The 15800-nt window shown below is 32.4% G+C and overlaps 2 protein-coding genes and 1 pseudogene across 2 annotated transcripts; 2 read left to right on the plus strand and 1 right to left on the minus strand.

Moving 5' to 3' along the window:
• Window positions 1-220: 220 nt before the first annotated feature.
• LOC131621333 (methyl-CpG-binding domain-containing protein 7-like) lies at window positions 221-2507 on the plus strand. Its single transcript, XM_058892377.1, has 6 exons — window positions 221-582; window positions 752-874; window positions 1396-1518; window positions 1744-1803; window positions 1880-2121; window positions 2218-2507. The coding sequence occupies exons 1-5, from the start codon at window positions 439-441 to the stop codon at window positions 2099-2101; spliced, it is 672 nt and encodes a 223-aa protein (XP_058748360.1). The 5' UTR covers window positions 221-438; the 3' UTR covers window positions 2102-2121; window positions 2218-2507.
• Window positions 2508-6204: 3697 nt separating this feature from the next.
• On the plus strand, window positions 6205-9690 carry LOC131621416 (methyl-CpG-binding domain-containing protein 7-like). Its single transcript, XM_058892459.1, has 7 exons — window positions 6205-6433; window positions 7235-7357; window positions 7566-7661; window positions 7997-8119; window positions 8645-8872; window positions 9133-9362; window positions 9457-9690. The coding sequence occupies exons 1-6, from the start codon at window positions 6254-6256 to the stop codon at window positions 9346-9348; spliced, it is 966 nt and encodes a 321-aa protein (XP_058748442.1). The 5' UTR covers window positions 6205-6253; the 3' UTR covers window positions 9349-9362; window positions 9457-9690.
• Window positions 9691-9820: 130 nt separating this feature from the next.
• LOC131621376 (protein ALP1-like) lies at window positions 9821-11044 on the minus strand (annotated as a pseudogene).
• Window positions 11045-15800: the final 4756 nt, after the last annotated feature.

Below are 15800 nucleotides of genomic sequence, written 5' to 3' on the forward strand. Positions count from 1 at the left end.
GAACCAAACACACCGTAAGAGTATTATAGACTAAATTGAAATATTTTCAATTTTTTTTAATTCAGAGGGGTTTCTCATGTTGGTCTTAATTTTGGTCGGTGATCTTTCCCTCTTCTTGAAATAAGAGCTCTAAATCTTTTAAACTTTAGAAACTCAATTTAAAAAAAAATAAATTATTTATTCCCACTTCGTTTATGCGATAATGCCGACTTTATCGAAGTTCCTCTGAACTCCAATCGTTAACAACACTAGCGATCTCTGCTGCATGACTCACACAAAATCACTTCCGATAGAAACGCCTCATAATTCTATTTGCCACCTCACCATCATTAACACAACGCCACATAAGTTTTTTTTACCCACATCACCATTTTCACAAAACTAAAGACTTTACATGCGAGTGTCACCACCACAACAACAGAAACCTCATCGATCAGCATGTCATCGCCGAAGGCAAATTCAAGGGAAAAAGATTTACAGATTGTGGTCCGATCACCGCCGTTCACTCTTCCCGACGGTTGGTTGGTTGAACGACACCGCCGCATTAGCCCTAACCCCGGCCATGCTGAAAGGGTTGATAAGGTAACCTAACCTTCTTTTTCTCTTTCATATTTCACCCTTTCTATTCATTCATTTTGAATTCAACCTACGGTTTATAATGAAAATATCAACCAGAAAATTCCAATTTTGGAAGAAATTTACACTCTCTGTTTTATTATTATTATTATTTATAAATCTTCAATTTTTTCAGTATTACATAGAACCAAACACAAGGCAGAAGTTCCGTTCTTTGGTATCTGTTCAGAGATATCTAAATGAAGAACCAAAAGATTATCTTCCTGCTGAGAGAATGATATCACGAAACAAAAACACTGTGAGTTCTATTTCATTTTTACATCACTTTCTAGCCTTTATGTTGGTGTTTTAGTTAGTAGCAGCAGTAAAATCACAGTAGAATCTCTCCATGTTTTGAAAAATGACTGTTATACCAATCATTAGTTGGTCCAGTTAGTTGGTGCAATGGTGATTGACACTGGACTTAGTAAGCAGAACTACGATTTGATTCCGTAACTGCGATGGGAGGGGCTGTAAACACTTGATGGCAAAATTGACCTCTGAACCGGAACTGGACTATACCGGTGGTGAAAAGAAGAAAAATAAAATATGACTGTTATTTTGTCAGTAAAAAATGCCTGATTTTCTAACTCTTTTTACATCTGAATTTTCCTTTTATGGCTATCTTTTGGACAGTTTGCATTTTAATTCTGTGCAATTTCCTTTGGCAATTTAAAGTGAACATTTACTGCTCTTGATCAAAGCTGCAACATTTACTCCGGTTTGCTTGTGACTTGAAGTTCTTTTGATAACTTGATATGTGCTCTATATTTTCTTCAGACACGCAACAAGTCTAGGCGCAAACAAAAGTTTCCGAGAGATTTCGAGGGAGGAGATTTAACCGTGAGAGATTTCAAGGGAGCACGTTTAGCCGGAGAAAATGCATGTAGACCTACACCCAAGGTATCTAAACCAAACGATCAAATTACTCATTTAACAATTAATAAGGAAGTTTAAAGAATATGAACTTGCATTGTAACTTTTTTACACGGCTATCCTATCCGATCAGATTTAATAATAATGTGACTTCGATATACAAAAGTTTTACAATTTAAGAGCACGGTCTTTAAACTCTTATTTTGCATGGATTGCCAGTTTACCACTATCTAATTTGTTCTTCATTTACAGATAATTTTCAAATGCTCTGGAAAGCGAAGTGCTCCTACGACTCAAACACCTATTCAATCAGTGAGTTTCAAAACTATATTCTCTATTACAAGATCTCACCTTTGATTGAGTATAGCTAATTGAATTTCTTTTCAAGGTTTCCGAAGAAACTCATTCTCGGAAGAAAGCCAAATTGGGGAAAGACGGAAGAGGTTCAATCCATAACTCAACAAGACCACCAACAAAAGTAAGATGGGTTTTGTCTGGTCCAAGTGGCTTCTGGAATCCTTTCCTAGATGACTCTATGGTACCAGCATCTGAAAAGGCGAAATGGTCCAAAGCATTTTCAATATCGATCAATGAAGGAGTTACTAATTGACACTAGATTTAACAGTTGAGGTAAGCTTGAACCAAGTCATATCTGTTTTCATGTAATTTGACGGTTTCAGCAGCATTTGTATATCAGTTGTTGCTTGATTTCATCCATCTTTGCAGAATTCATAATGGAGACGGCTTGACATGTTGGCGACTATGTGCTGTTACGATGTAGTTTAGATTGTAGCATATATGCAGAGATCGTTCTAGTTAACTGGTTACAGTAATGTATTTTGTGTCACAATGGTTCTAGGAATAATATTTCATTTTTGATAGGAAAACTGGTGATGGATTGAAGTTCCAACATCATCGATAAACCACCGTGCCTCGATTAGCTCCGTTTTTGTACAGGGAAATAAAAACTAGTTTTCTCCCCTTTTAATTTAATATAGCTTTAGCTTATAAACAAATATTATTGTGGTTGATGACACTAGTATCGGCTTAAGTTGGTAAAAGGTGTGCCAAGAAACAAACAGCACATTAATACCAATATAATATAAGTTGCAGTGTAATAAATAGACACCAAATTGGAACAAAGAAGTTTTGACACAATAATCTTTACCAAGTGTAGTCTCTATTTCATGAAGCATGTGTCATGAGTAACTTAGGTATATGCAAATCATTCCAAAGCAGTGCAACCTCAAGAAAAAATTCCATGTCTGCACAAAAGAGTTTGCAGAGATGTGCACTTGGAAGAGTCGATGACTCAGTTTATGGATTTAGCATTTTATTAAATGAAAGTGTGACTTAAAGAGAGGTAAAATTGTGTGTTTGTAGCGTTTTGGTGATTGTATGTGGTTTCATGACGAAAATCGTGTATGATAATGTGTTATTGATTTTTCTCTAGTTATTCTTCATGAACCCATAAGAGAGCTTTTCTTCAATGGAGGAGTTCACAAACCAAACATAGACTTATACTAATCCTCAAAAGAGTGTTTACACTGGTTTATCTCCAAACCAAAATAATCATTTTCTAAGGAAACATGATTTTCTCAAGAGAAAAACTACTCTTGATAAATTTACAATAAATCCCTCACCCAAAATAAAATCATTAATGAGTTCAAGAACACTCTCTAAGCACTAAAGCTAAAATATGTGAAAAATACAATAAATCCCTCACCCAAAACAAAATCATTAATGAGTTCAAGAACACTCTCTAAGCATTAAAGCTAAAATATGTGAAAAAGTAGAGATGATTTAGAGAGATTATGAGAGAAAGGAAAATTGAGGTTTTCAACTTTTTTTTTTAATGATTTGAAATGATAGAGAACCTCTTTTTTTTATAGGCCAAGAAATTATGTAATTTTGGAAATAATCTACGGGACAAGTAAATGACCTAATCGATTAGGCAATTTAAATAATATATTATTTTGGCCTAAACTGAAAGATTTTTATAGAGAGCTATTACCAATCATTAAGAGACTCTCATGATTGATCATTTTAATTAGGCATCATATAATCAATTAGGGAAAGTATCTAATCGATGATACAATTCAAAGAATTGTCCTAATCAAGCAACCAATCCCCTAATAAACTAATTAGATTCTAAAAATATTTTTTGGTGATTATAATTGAAGAAGAGAGGCTTTAAAAAAAACTTTTTAGTGTGTTTGTGTGTGATTTAGCCATACTACTTTCAGAAATGCCCTTGTGTCTTTACAAACACTAATCATTCATATAGACACTATAAAGCGACCTTTCACACTTCCTCAAAACCACATCACTAGAATCTTAAATCTTCTATTAGATGAGGCTTGAGATATCTTCAAGTTAATCACTATTATACGAGAGATGTAAAGATATCACTAGTGATCACTAACACTAGTTCTTCATTTGAGTTAATTTTAGTTTGATCCAGAAGGATAACTTGATCTTGATTAACCATCTATGCATCTTTGACCGCTTGAGTAAACTTTACTAATTGTTTGACTTCATGCATTGTTATAATCAAAATCACTTCAAGTGTTGTTACTACTTCATGTGTTATCATCATCAAAACTATGTTATCATCAAAGCTAAAAAGTTGCTTCTTAAGTGTTGATATCCATGAGCTTTATCAACTTGAATCATTTCTTAATTATACTTGCAAACTTATGGATCCATAAAAATAATAAAGCTAAAATAATCATGAGCATCATCTAAGTATAAAAGATTGGAGTTAAACAAAATTGAAGCTAAGAAGGATCCAATGTTGAGAGCAAAGATAAATATCAAAATTAAAAGGAATCGGAGTCTTTTAAAAGCTCTCCTGAACTTGTGTCTAATTATAATTTTATGTGTTTAGCAATGCACACACAATCAAAATGATTTTACGAAAATTCATCTATTTCAGAACTTTTTAAAAATCAGTTCTAGCCACTAACCAATTGATTACGAAGCATTCTAACCAATCAGGAAAGAAAAATGTCGCTCTTTAATCTATTAGAATTTGTATCTAATCGAATAAAGAATGAGTCAACCACTTAATTGATTAGGAACTCTTGTAATTGATTAAGCTTCGTATCTGGCTAGTTTGCTTCCATATTTGTTAGGTTTAATTGGTAAGTACCACATGATAATTTATTAAAGAACGATCCCGACCCAAGGATTATTTCCTTTCATGAACAATTTTTTTCTATTATATAGTGTAGTTTTTGTGCATTCTTCTAAGTACGAAAATTTAATTTTATATTCTTTTTTCCTACTCATTTTCTTGCATAAATGTGTCTGAATATGGGTCCAAATGTTCCACATTGACCATGAATAAGGGGGTCAGTGAGTTATTTCCACGTCACATTGCTTACTTATATTAGCCCGTCCCATTTAGACCCGCAAGGGGGCAGAGCGAGCATAATTGAGAGTGCGAGTCTAAAATACAGATTCGCCTTACAAAAAATCAGGATGAGACGGGCCAAGGGTGAGAGCTTTAAACCCCTAAAAACCAAAACTCGTAAAAATTCTTGTTAATGTCAACGTCCAGAAAAACCTACAAAAAATAAAGCAGAGCGAGACAGACATATTAGAGGTGAAGATCTAAAACTTTGGTCCCCAAAAAAATACAGTAACAAAATAAACATGTGGGACAAGTTATTTCTATTTTTACTTCCCCTAATTTTAGATTGTAAAATATTTTACCACAATTTATGTAATTTAAAAAAAATCAATAAAAAATTATTTTAAAATATAATAAACCACGTCTAGTAAAATATTTAAATGTTCAATATTAAGTTAAATTTAACTAAATTATTTTTAAAAACCACATCAACATAGAAAATAAGATCTAGAGCATGAGTCTAATGGTAGTACACTATGGTTAGTATAAAAAAATTACACATACATTCAATTATAATATTTTAAAGTGTCTAATCATAAAAATATTTTAAAATTTAAAGTATCACTTGGCGTTTTACATAGCCGTCATTGATTGACAGTGTAGAAATAATTTACACTATCAGTGCACCATCTCTTTTCTCTTTTAAAATTACGTTAAAAAATATTGAGATATGATAATGAAAATTAAAAAGTTTAAAAATAAAAAAAAAATACTTGTATAAAAACAAACATAATATATAGTTTTATAAATTACAATTTTTTTATAAATTAAAAAATAAATATAATTTTTATCTCTCTTATTTAATCAATCAAATTGTAAACTCAAATTAAAAACCGTAAATCCAATTAAATTTAAAATAAATTAAATTTTTTTTCTCTTCTTATTAATTGGTTTGTATTTATGCAAGTTTTTCGCTAAAAGTCGTGTAGGAAAAGTGTAAACTCAATAGTATTTCCTCCGTTCCAAAATAAGTGTCACATTTAAAAGAAAAAAAATTGTTTTAAAATACTTATCATTTTAGATTACTAATGCATATTTATATTTAATCTTCTAATTATACTGTATAATAAATATTTTTAATTTATTATTATCTCACTTAACATCAATATTAATTTGAATACATTAATAATTAATTTTTGTGAAATAAGTCAATTGTGACAAATAATATAGGACGGAGGAGTATTAGATATCCAATCAATAATGAAAATTAAAATGTTAATCCAAACTGTGAGTGTGGGTATGTGAGTATTAAATGAGAGAAATAAAAATGTTAGTACAATAAATACACACTTTTACTTACTTTGACTGTGAGAGTGAGTCTGTGAGTGAGTCCCAAGTAACAGCATGTCATTGACGATAGCACCGAAAACCGCCATTGATGATGAAAATCAACTTCTCAATCACAATCCAACTACTTCAAGAGGAAAACAATTGAAGATGACGACGCCGTCACGGTTCAACCTTCCCGATGATTGGCTGGTTCAGCAAAGACCCCGTACCTCTAACCCCGACCACATTGACAAGGTAACCTTCTTTTCTCTTCCACCTAATTTCATTTTTCATGCATGCATGCATCTTTTCACCGCATTTTATGCTCATATATATATAGTTTGCGTTTCTTTGGTATATCTATAGTGTTGCAATTGTGTAGGGATTGCAGGATTTGATTGCGTTTTCCAGACCCTTTCTAACAATTCATTTTGAATTCAACACTTAGGGTTTGTAAATATGCAAATTATTAGAGAAAAACTGATTCATGTTGAAGTTTAAAATGCTTCCAATAAGTGTTTTCGTTCTCAACGGTATTAATGTGACTACTATCTATCTATGTGGCACCGACATTTTTGAAAAAAAAGTGTGTCACTGACGGTGTCTATGTTTGAAACAGACACCGACACTTGTGATTATGTTTAATGTATTCATTGTTTTTCCAATTATATCCGATGTCAGTGTCAGTGTTGTGTTTTCGATGTCCGTCCTGAGATGAATTTATGTATTTCTATTAAAGGGTTAGTGCTTCTTTTGGAAAATTGAGAAAACCAAATGAATAAGATAAATCAATGCGAACTAGAATCAATTTAAATTGAGCCTATATAGCTAAACAACATTGCTTATAATAAACACAAAAGTTAGGAAAGGAAGTTTTAATAGCTTGTTATGCTTTATATCTATTGTTAATATACGTCTTAGGCTTGGATTCTCTATTATTGTTGTTGGCTCATCATTGTGTTGTTGTTGTCTCAACTTTTGAAATTCCACAAGTAATTTCTGAAACCATTTGGAAATTCTTCCCTTCCTGCATTGATTTAATTTTTTTTCTTTCAGTATTACATAGAGCCAGGCTCTGGACAAAAGTTCCGTTCTTTGATATCTGTTCGGAGATATCTAAATGGAGAAACAAGAGACTATCTTCCTACTGAAAGAATGATATCAGAAAACAAAAACACTGTGAGTTCTAATTTCATGTTTACATCATTTTTTCTAGTATGTCTCTTTAGTCGGTGACAGGAGAAACATAGTGGCATCGATCCTGATGTTTGAAAAGATAATGAAAAACGTGTAGATACTCAAACAAATCATTTTTTGTAAATGTTTTTTTGGATACACTTGGTTTATAAGATTGTAGGAAGCATAAAAGTCTTTTTTAATCATTCAGCTGTTTCTCGACAATAAGCCGAATAGTGGCAAGCTTCCCGATGATTGGGTGGTTAACCAAGTTCGCCGTACCTCTAACCCCAACCACGTTGACAGGGTAACCTTCTTTTCTCTTTCACTTAATTTCATTTTTCATGCATGCAAGCATCTTGTCACTGCATTTTATGCACATATATATAGTTCGTGTTTGTTTGGCACATACAGTGTGGCAACTGTGTAGGGATTACAGGGTTTGATTGTGTTTTCAGACCCTTTTTATTGATTCATTTTAAGTTCAACACTTAGCATTTGTAAATATACAAACTATTAAAGAAAAACTGATTATTGTTGAAGTCAATTTTTGAAACTCCACAAGTAATTTCTAAAACCATTTGGAAATTCTTCCCTTCCTTTCATTGATTTAATTTATTTATTTTTATGAATTGTTTTCAGTATTACATAGAGCCACACACTGGACAGAAGTTCCGTTCTTTGATATCTGTTCGGCGATATCTAAACGAAGAAACAAGAGACTATCTTCCTACTGAAAGAATGATATCAGAAAACAAAAACAGTGTAAGTTCTAATTTCATGTTTACATTAGTTTTTATCATCTTTAGTTGGTGACAGGAGGAACATAGTGGCATCTATACCGATGTTTGAAATGATAATGAAATGAAATACTTCTAGATACTAAAACATATCATTTTGTAAATGTTTTTTTTGGATACACATGGTTTATAAGATTTTAGGAAGCATATAAGTTTTTCTTAATCTTTCAGCTATTTCCCGCAACAACAAACCAAATATAGATTGTTTTACTGCATGATGAAGTTCTAGTACAGTTTTTGCTTTAATCTATATGATGGAAATTACATTCATTCTTGATATGAAATAATGAAAGAGTCACTGAAAAAGTAAATAATAAAAGGCAATAAAAATTGCTGTCTGTGATTTTGTTAATTTGATTCATTGTTCAACTAAAAATGACAAATTGGATTCCATTTTATGCTATAAGCTAGATTTCTTATCAGCTAGACTTTAGAAGTGAGTTATCTACTGTAGGTTTCATCGACTTGATCTGTGCTATATATACTGCAGACTGGCATCAAGTCTAGGCCTAAACAAAAGTTTCGTTCTGCAAGAGATTATGAGAGACATTCAATCAGAGAAAATGCATGTAGAGCTACACCCAAGGTGCCTAAACCAACAGATTATGAGGGACATTCATTCAGAGAAAATGCATGTAGAGCTACACCCAAGGTGCCTAAGCCATCCGATTATGAGGGACATTCAATCAGAGAAAATGCATGTAGAGCTACACCCAAGGTGCCTAAACCAATAGCTTACTCTAAATCCAACAATTAATAATGATGTCACTTTTTTATATTGATTCATAAATATGTAAATGACAAGATCTAGTTGTACGTTTGTGTAGAAACGTTTTACACGGTTAGTGTATAGTCTTATCTTTAAACTTTTAATAATGTGGTGGTATCAAGTATCAATCCACAGTAAGTTTCAAAACTATAATCTTTCTACAAGAACTGACCTTACATTCAGTATGACTAATTGATTTTCTTTACAAGGATTTCGAAAGAACTCATTATTGGAAGAAAATCAAAACGGGGAAAGATGACATAACAAGACCACCAACAAAAGTAAGATGGGTTTTGTCTGGTCCTGGTGGCTTCTGGAACCCTTTCCTTAATGGTTCTACTGTACCAGCATCTGAAAGTGAAAAGACGAAATGGTCCGAAATTTTTTCAATATCTATCAATGAAGAGGTTACTAATGGATACTAGACTCAGTAGTTGAGGTAAACTTGAACCAAGTTATATCTGTTTTCATGTAATTTGACGCCTTGTAAAGCGCTGATATCACTTTTTACATGATTTCATCCAACTTTGCAGGATTAACAATGGAGATAACAGGACATATATGTTGTTACCACATAACTTAGGTTGTAGCATATAGTTTGTGTCACACTGGTTCTAGGAATACTATTTTATTTTTGTTGCACCTTCAAGAACCTTGTAACAGGTGAAGGATTGAAGTTTCAACATTATCATCAAACTTCAGTCGTAAAACTCAGACCTGTGTTCATTTTGCTTCGTTTTTGTACATAGATTTAATGAACTATCCCATGTCTTCTGTTGTGGTTGGTGTCAATATGACTATTTCTCATGGTGTCATGCTTAATATCCAAAAGGACCAAAACACAGGATGCAGTTTGATAAGTATGTATAGAAAAGTTGATAGTTCACTCATGTAATTTGGTAAAAATGTACATATGCATCATCCAAATGGTTTACTATCTACAAAACAAAAAGGAGCAACTATATCATCATGTGCAATGATTCAATTCCACTAAATGGATTTTTTTGAGCTATACCAAATGCTAGTAACAGAAGGAAAAAGAAAATTATGGATGCAGCCTTCCATTCAAGTACTGAGATAAACTTTCCGTTAGTGCCTCACCCTTGTCATCAACACCATCACAAACTAGTTGACTGTACCCTGACTCCTGAGTCATGATTATAATGATACAAACAAAGTAATTCTTCCTTCACTTCATGTTGCATATCAATAACAATGTTGTAAAGTAAGCAACAAACAAGAATGATCCTAGGCAATCTATGTTTGTCTGGCCGCCACATTTTTCCATGAATGATTTTCCACATTTCATTCAGCCTTGCCAGTGCTCTTTGTGCAACCATTCTTGTTTCCAAATGCGGCCTATCAAACTTTGTTTTCTGTTCTGATTCCAAGAGTTCTTTCTGAATCACCAATAATGTATTCTCTTATTTATGATCCTTCAGAAAATTTCATAATTTTTCCATTTAGTCTCTCCTTTATTGCAGTGTTTGTTGAAATTTGAGCTCTCAGAATATTAAGCAGTCCTTCATTTTATTAGGCTGTGATTGTTTTTATGATCAAGCCACGCATCACTGGAATCTTCGGATCCAGGTAAAACACATTGTGATGTGAGTAACATCAACGGTGCAAGGTAAAACATATTGTGATGTGAGTAACATCAATGGTGCCGCAACAATTGGGAAACGTTGTATTTTCTCAATTTTTGACTTGATTGTAGTCATATTTTTGACTTGATTGTAGTCATTTCCTCTTGTGTTGAATGCCATTGTAGATACAGTTGAGTGGCTTAGCCCAAATGATTCGCCAATTTCGACAAGCCAGTTACCAGTTCCTAATCTTCTTAGTGCCACAGCTAATTGATCAAATAGAGACACTGACTTTCCTTTTGTAAACTTGAAATGCGCGGATTTTGTTGTCATATCATCCTTGACAAGTGAACATATGTACTCAAATGTCTTTCAGAAGCATTATTAATCTCTGTCCCTTTTCTTGTTTTGAATCAGGTATTTTGAGGGGGAAACAAAGTCTGCAAGAAAGAATTCAAAGGGTCAGAGAGAAAAACAAGATTCATTGCTATCATAATATATAGAGTATAATAAATAACAGAACACTTACACACATGTTTGAAGCATACAAGAAAGAAGACAAGGATTAAGGTAAGGAAAATAGAAGCAAGAACAAGAGCATTAAGACATGTTATGTTGGTTTAAGACAACGTGCAAGCAAGTGAAGTGATATGATATATATGTGATTGTGGAGAAGAGGAAGAGAATCAAAGCATGTCAAAAGAGAAAGACAATTTAGTAGCTTAGAAACTTCTCCTGTGCCTCATTCACTTCTAGCTTCGTAGTTTACTCATGAGTAAAATTGTTATTTGGTTGTCATAAGTAATGTTATATCAACCTCGTTCAATTTAGGGATGTGGATCCTCTCCTGCCTACTCTTTTATGTTGTCCATCTGTCATCATGTCAACCATCCATTTATATTTTTTCTTTTTCTTAAAAACAACTTTATTTTATTTATTTAATTTATATCAATTTTAAACCATTGGATGAAGCATGAGAGAGATAACCGCAGACATTGCAACACAGACATTGCAACAGGTGAGGTGATCCATTTTCTTCAATTTACCTATCTACTTCTATTCAGCTGTTATCATAGCCACTCATTAATATTTTTCTCTTTTTTTAAAACAAATTTCATTTAATAATTCTTTAGCCATTAAATGAAGGGCAGCAGAGATGGCTGAAGAGGCGGGGCAGCAGAAGATCTATTTCTACCTACTGTCTACTATCAAGCTATTAAAAAGAAGTCTAATATTATACCCAAATTATCTTTTTTTTTTTCCAACAATTTACAAAGTAAAAAAGACTAAATTGTCTTTTCATAATCCAACTATTTTATTCAACTTTCAAACAAACTAAAATGCAACACATGTCCGTCAATATTTCAGATTTCAAATTATCATTTTCTTTTTCTCTCTCCAATATTTCACTTTCATTTTAATTTTTTCTCTCTCAATTTTCTCTTTTCTTTTTTATTTTTTAAACATAAATAAATTAATAAATTGAATTAACATAATTATTAAAAATATTATTTTTAAATATCAAAATTATTCATAATTATTAAAAAAGTTCAAATGTCAAAATTTATATTTTTCTCACTGATCACTATCAACAAAATACCTATTTTATTTTAGTTAACATTATTGTTCTGGACCGGCTCAATTATCGAATTGGGTCAACCCACTCTTTGGCCTTAGGTACGTTGGCCCACGCGCGCTACCGCATTCCCCGGCCTGCTCCGGGCGAATATCAAACCTAACCGAGCACACCGAAGCCTCGTGCTCGGTAACCGTTAGCTCGCATATTTCCAGCCTAACACTTTGCACGAATCCTGGGAAGTAGGAGCTTTCTCCGCATAGGATGACCCTATAAATAGCCCTAGAGGGCAAGGTAATCTTTTTCTTACCCAAAACCTCTCACTTTGTTGTACCTTGTTGTTCAAACACCTACTTTGACATTGGAGTGCCTTGCAGGTACAACCATTTTTTCCCCTTTCAACCGCTCAGGATTTCAAACCTTCACCGTTGCTGGTCATCTGATATGCTCGGTAAGATCAATTATATTTATTTGAAACACAAAATTCTTATTTTCAAATGTCAATATTTTTATTTTCTCACTGGAAACTATTAGCAAAATACATATTTTATTTTAATTAACAATTATTTTTATTTGAGACACAAAATTTTTATTTTCAAATATCAAATTTTTTATTATTTTCACGGAGTACTATCAATAAAATATCTACATGTTTATTTAAATAAAATCTATACCGTATTAAATAAAATTGTAACGAGACACGATCAGTTAAATTCACACAATTTTTTTTATTAATAAATATTATTTTCAATATGTATTTGAGTATAAAACCACCATACAAAATTATTTTAACCTATGCAAATGTATGAATATCATTATTTAGTTTTATTATTTAGTTTTGATGTACGATCAATGGAATGATTTTTTTATTTTATTATTTATAATGTATATTAATGTTTGTTAGATTTCAGTACAAATTTCGAGTTTTGGCCTTAATAAATAATATATAAATGTTGCCTCCATAGTATAAATAATAAATTATATTTTAGTATAACAAATTTATAAATGTTGCTCCATAGTATAAAATTTTTGGCTCCACACTTTTGTCATTTTGATTTGGTTTAAATGCACTTTTGGTCTCTGTAAGTTAGCGAGTTTTTGATTTTCGTCTCTGTAAGTTTTTTTTTTGGTTTGAGTCCCTATATCTTACTTTTTGCTTGAGGTTTAGTACCTAAAGTCAAAATCCGCAGGAAAATCTGCAGGTTACCTGCGGATTTTCCTGTGAAATTTCCTGCGGATTTTAATTTTAGGGAATAAAACGAATGCGAAAGTGAAATATAAGGACTAAAACCAAAAAAAAACTTACAGAGACGAAAATCAAAAACTCGCTAACTTACAGGGACGAAACGTGCATTTAAGCCTTTTGATTTCATGATATTATTTATAAAAATGAGATGGAGAATATGCATTTTTACTTCCATGATTTTTTCTGACAAAATTGAATAGAAAAATATGGCCATTTTTATTTTAGTAGTTACATTTAAGAATATTACATTTGGAGGATGTATTCATATTGCAGATATTATTAAGAGTGAAGATCCATTTTAGTCTCTCACAAAAATTACGCAACCCAAATTAGTCTTTCACAATAAAATGGACCTGATTTAATTTCTTACAAAATTTAAATTATTTCTTATAAGAAGTTGAATTCGGGCCCTTTAAACCACATCTTACTTCTTTACCACTAGACCAATGTACATTCATCACAAGTAATTTTTAGTAATCCTAGACAATTCTAAATTTAAAACAAAAAATTTAAATTAAATGACACTTAATTTACTACAATAGAAATTGATTTGTCTATTTGTAAATGATAGTCACTTTACTAACAATAGAAATTAATTTGTCTAGTTGTTATTGATAGTCACTTTACTAACGGTAGAAATTGATTTGTCTAGTTGTAAATGATAATAACTTTATTGACAATAGAAATTGATTTGTCTAATTGTAAATGATAGTCACTTTACTAACAATACAAATTAATTTGTCTAGTTGTAAATAATAATCAATTTATTAACAACACACCTCTTTCCCTGATTCATCAAATGAGTCTAGATCTTCCTTTGTGATCTCCTTCTTATTTTGGAGTATTTTCAATGTGTCTTCTTCTTTTAGTTTTTCGGTAATTTTTAACTCATTTAATTTTTACTGTAAATTATCAACATAATTTGTATCTCTTGGATTTTAATATCAAGTTAGGTTTACAACATTAGTCCTTAAATTTTAGATACTTGTTAGATGTATAACTTTTTAAAATATTGCCAAGAATTTTACAAATTGAGAACTATCTTTGAAGATTTTTTTCATTTTTACCTAGTATCTCTAACTCTTGGTCTAGTGTGTTTAACTTGTTGTTAATGTAGCAAGTGTGAGTAGTGTGGATAATAGTCCCACATTGGATAGAAATGTGGTGACTTGAGCATTTATAAGTGGGAGAACCCACTCACCTATCACCTTAAGGTTTTGGGTGAATAAGTGGTTTGTCTCTCACAAAGGTGTGTTGCTCAAAAGGATGTCTCACATTGTATCAATTCTACATAGTGAAAAACTCCCCTAACACTTGGTATCACGAGCCTTTAGTTTTGAAAAAGGACTGACTTACCTGTAACGAAAAGTCAACGACGCCATAAGGATGGTGAGTAACAAACGTTTCATGTCAACGGTGCTACAAGGGTGGTGAGTAAGGAACTTTTTGTGTGGTACAAGAGTTTGTGAAAGTAAGAAGAGCTTCCACTTAAGGGAAGCATTGTGGACTCACACTGTGAGAGGAAGTATTGAGTGAGGAAAAAGTCCCACGTTGATTAGAAAATGGAAGATTCGATACTTTATAAGTGAGAGGACCCACACACCAATCACCTTAAGATTTTTAGTGAATATGTGGGGTGTCCCAAGTATAAAATGCTATCTCATGTTGACCCCTGAATTGCCTCCAACAGTGGTATAAGAGCCTTTGGTTTTAAGTGAAGGGATTGACTTACTGATATTGAAAGTACTCCCCACAGGTAGTGGATAGGAGGGGTCCCGTAAAAAAAGAACTGCCCAAAAAGAGGTGTCCAGTTGAAATCGAAATGCCCAGAAAGAGGTGTATCAAAATGCTCAGGAAGAGGTGAAAAGTGTCAACGGCGGTACAAGTGTATCTGGACAAAAGGAGTTTCCATTTGAGGGGGAGCATTGTGGACTCGCACTTGAGGGGGGAGTGTTGAGAATGTAGCAAGTGTGGATAGGAATGTGGTGACTTGAGCATTTATAAGTGGGAGAACTCACTCTCATATATCACCTTAAAATTTTGGGTGAATATGTGGTGTGTCTCTCACAAAAGGTGTATTCCAAGTGTAAAATGCTCTATCGTGTTGATCCCCGAATTGCCTCCAAAACAACCTTTCCTTTTTGATCTCACAAGATTCTTCATAAATCATTTCAAAGGTGTCTCACACTTCTTTAATCGTGCTACAATTAGAATTATGATTGTGCTCTCTAAGCACTTGTCATCAAGTACTTAAATATAAAACCTTTTTTTTACTTTTTCTCGTGGTCCATTATTCTTGCTCTTTGTTCACTACTTCATTGTTTATGAAATGAGTATGCACAAAAAGACCATATAAAACATAATTCTACAAACCAATATCAATATCTTCCAAAAATATTTTTATTATAGTTCTCCATATGGTATATCCTTCACCATTAAATGACAGGGGCTTGTTCAAAGAAATACTTT

Source organism: Vicia villosa, unplaced genomic scaffold, assembly GCF_029867415.1.
Source record: "Vicia villosa cultivar HV-30 ecotype Madison, WI unplaced genomic scaffold, Vvil1.0 ctg.000004F_1_1_1, whole genome shotgun sequence".
Classification (NCBI taxonomy): domain Eukaryota; kingdom Viridiplantae; phylum Streptophyta; class Magnoliopsida; order Fabales; family Fabaceae; genus Vicia; species Vicia villosa.

Excerpts from the sequence above, each read along its gene's own strand:
- LOC131621333 (XM_058892377.1), top strand. The coding sequence starts at position 439 with ATGTCATCGCCGAAGGCAAATTCAAGGGAAAAAGATTTACAGATTGTG. Across the intron at positions 875-1,395 it reads TATCACGAAACAAAAACACT|ACACGCAACAAGTCTAGGCG; the intron begins GTGAGTTCTATT and ends TATTTTCTTCAG. Across the intron at positions 1,519-1,743 it reads CATGTAGACCTACACCCAAG|ATAATTTTCAAATGCTCTGG; the intron begins GTATCTAAACCA and ends CTTCATTTACAG.
- LOC131621416 (XM_058892459.1), top strand. The coding sequence starts at position 6,254 with ATGTCATTGACGATAGCACCGAAAACCGCCATTGATGATGAAAATCAA. Across the intron at positions 6,434-7,234 it reads ACCCCGACCACATTGACAAG|TATTACATAGAGCCAGGCTC; the intron begins GTAACCTTCTTT and ends TTTTTCTTTCAG. Across the intron at positions 7,358-7,565 it reads TATCAGAAAACAAAAACACT|CTGTTTCTCGACAATAAGCC; the intron begins GTGAGTTCTAAT and ends TTAATCATTCAG.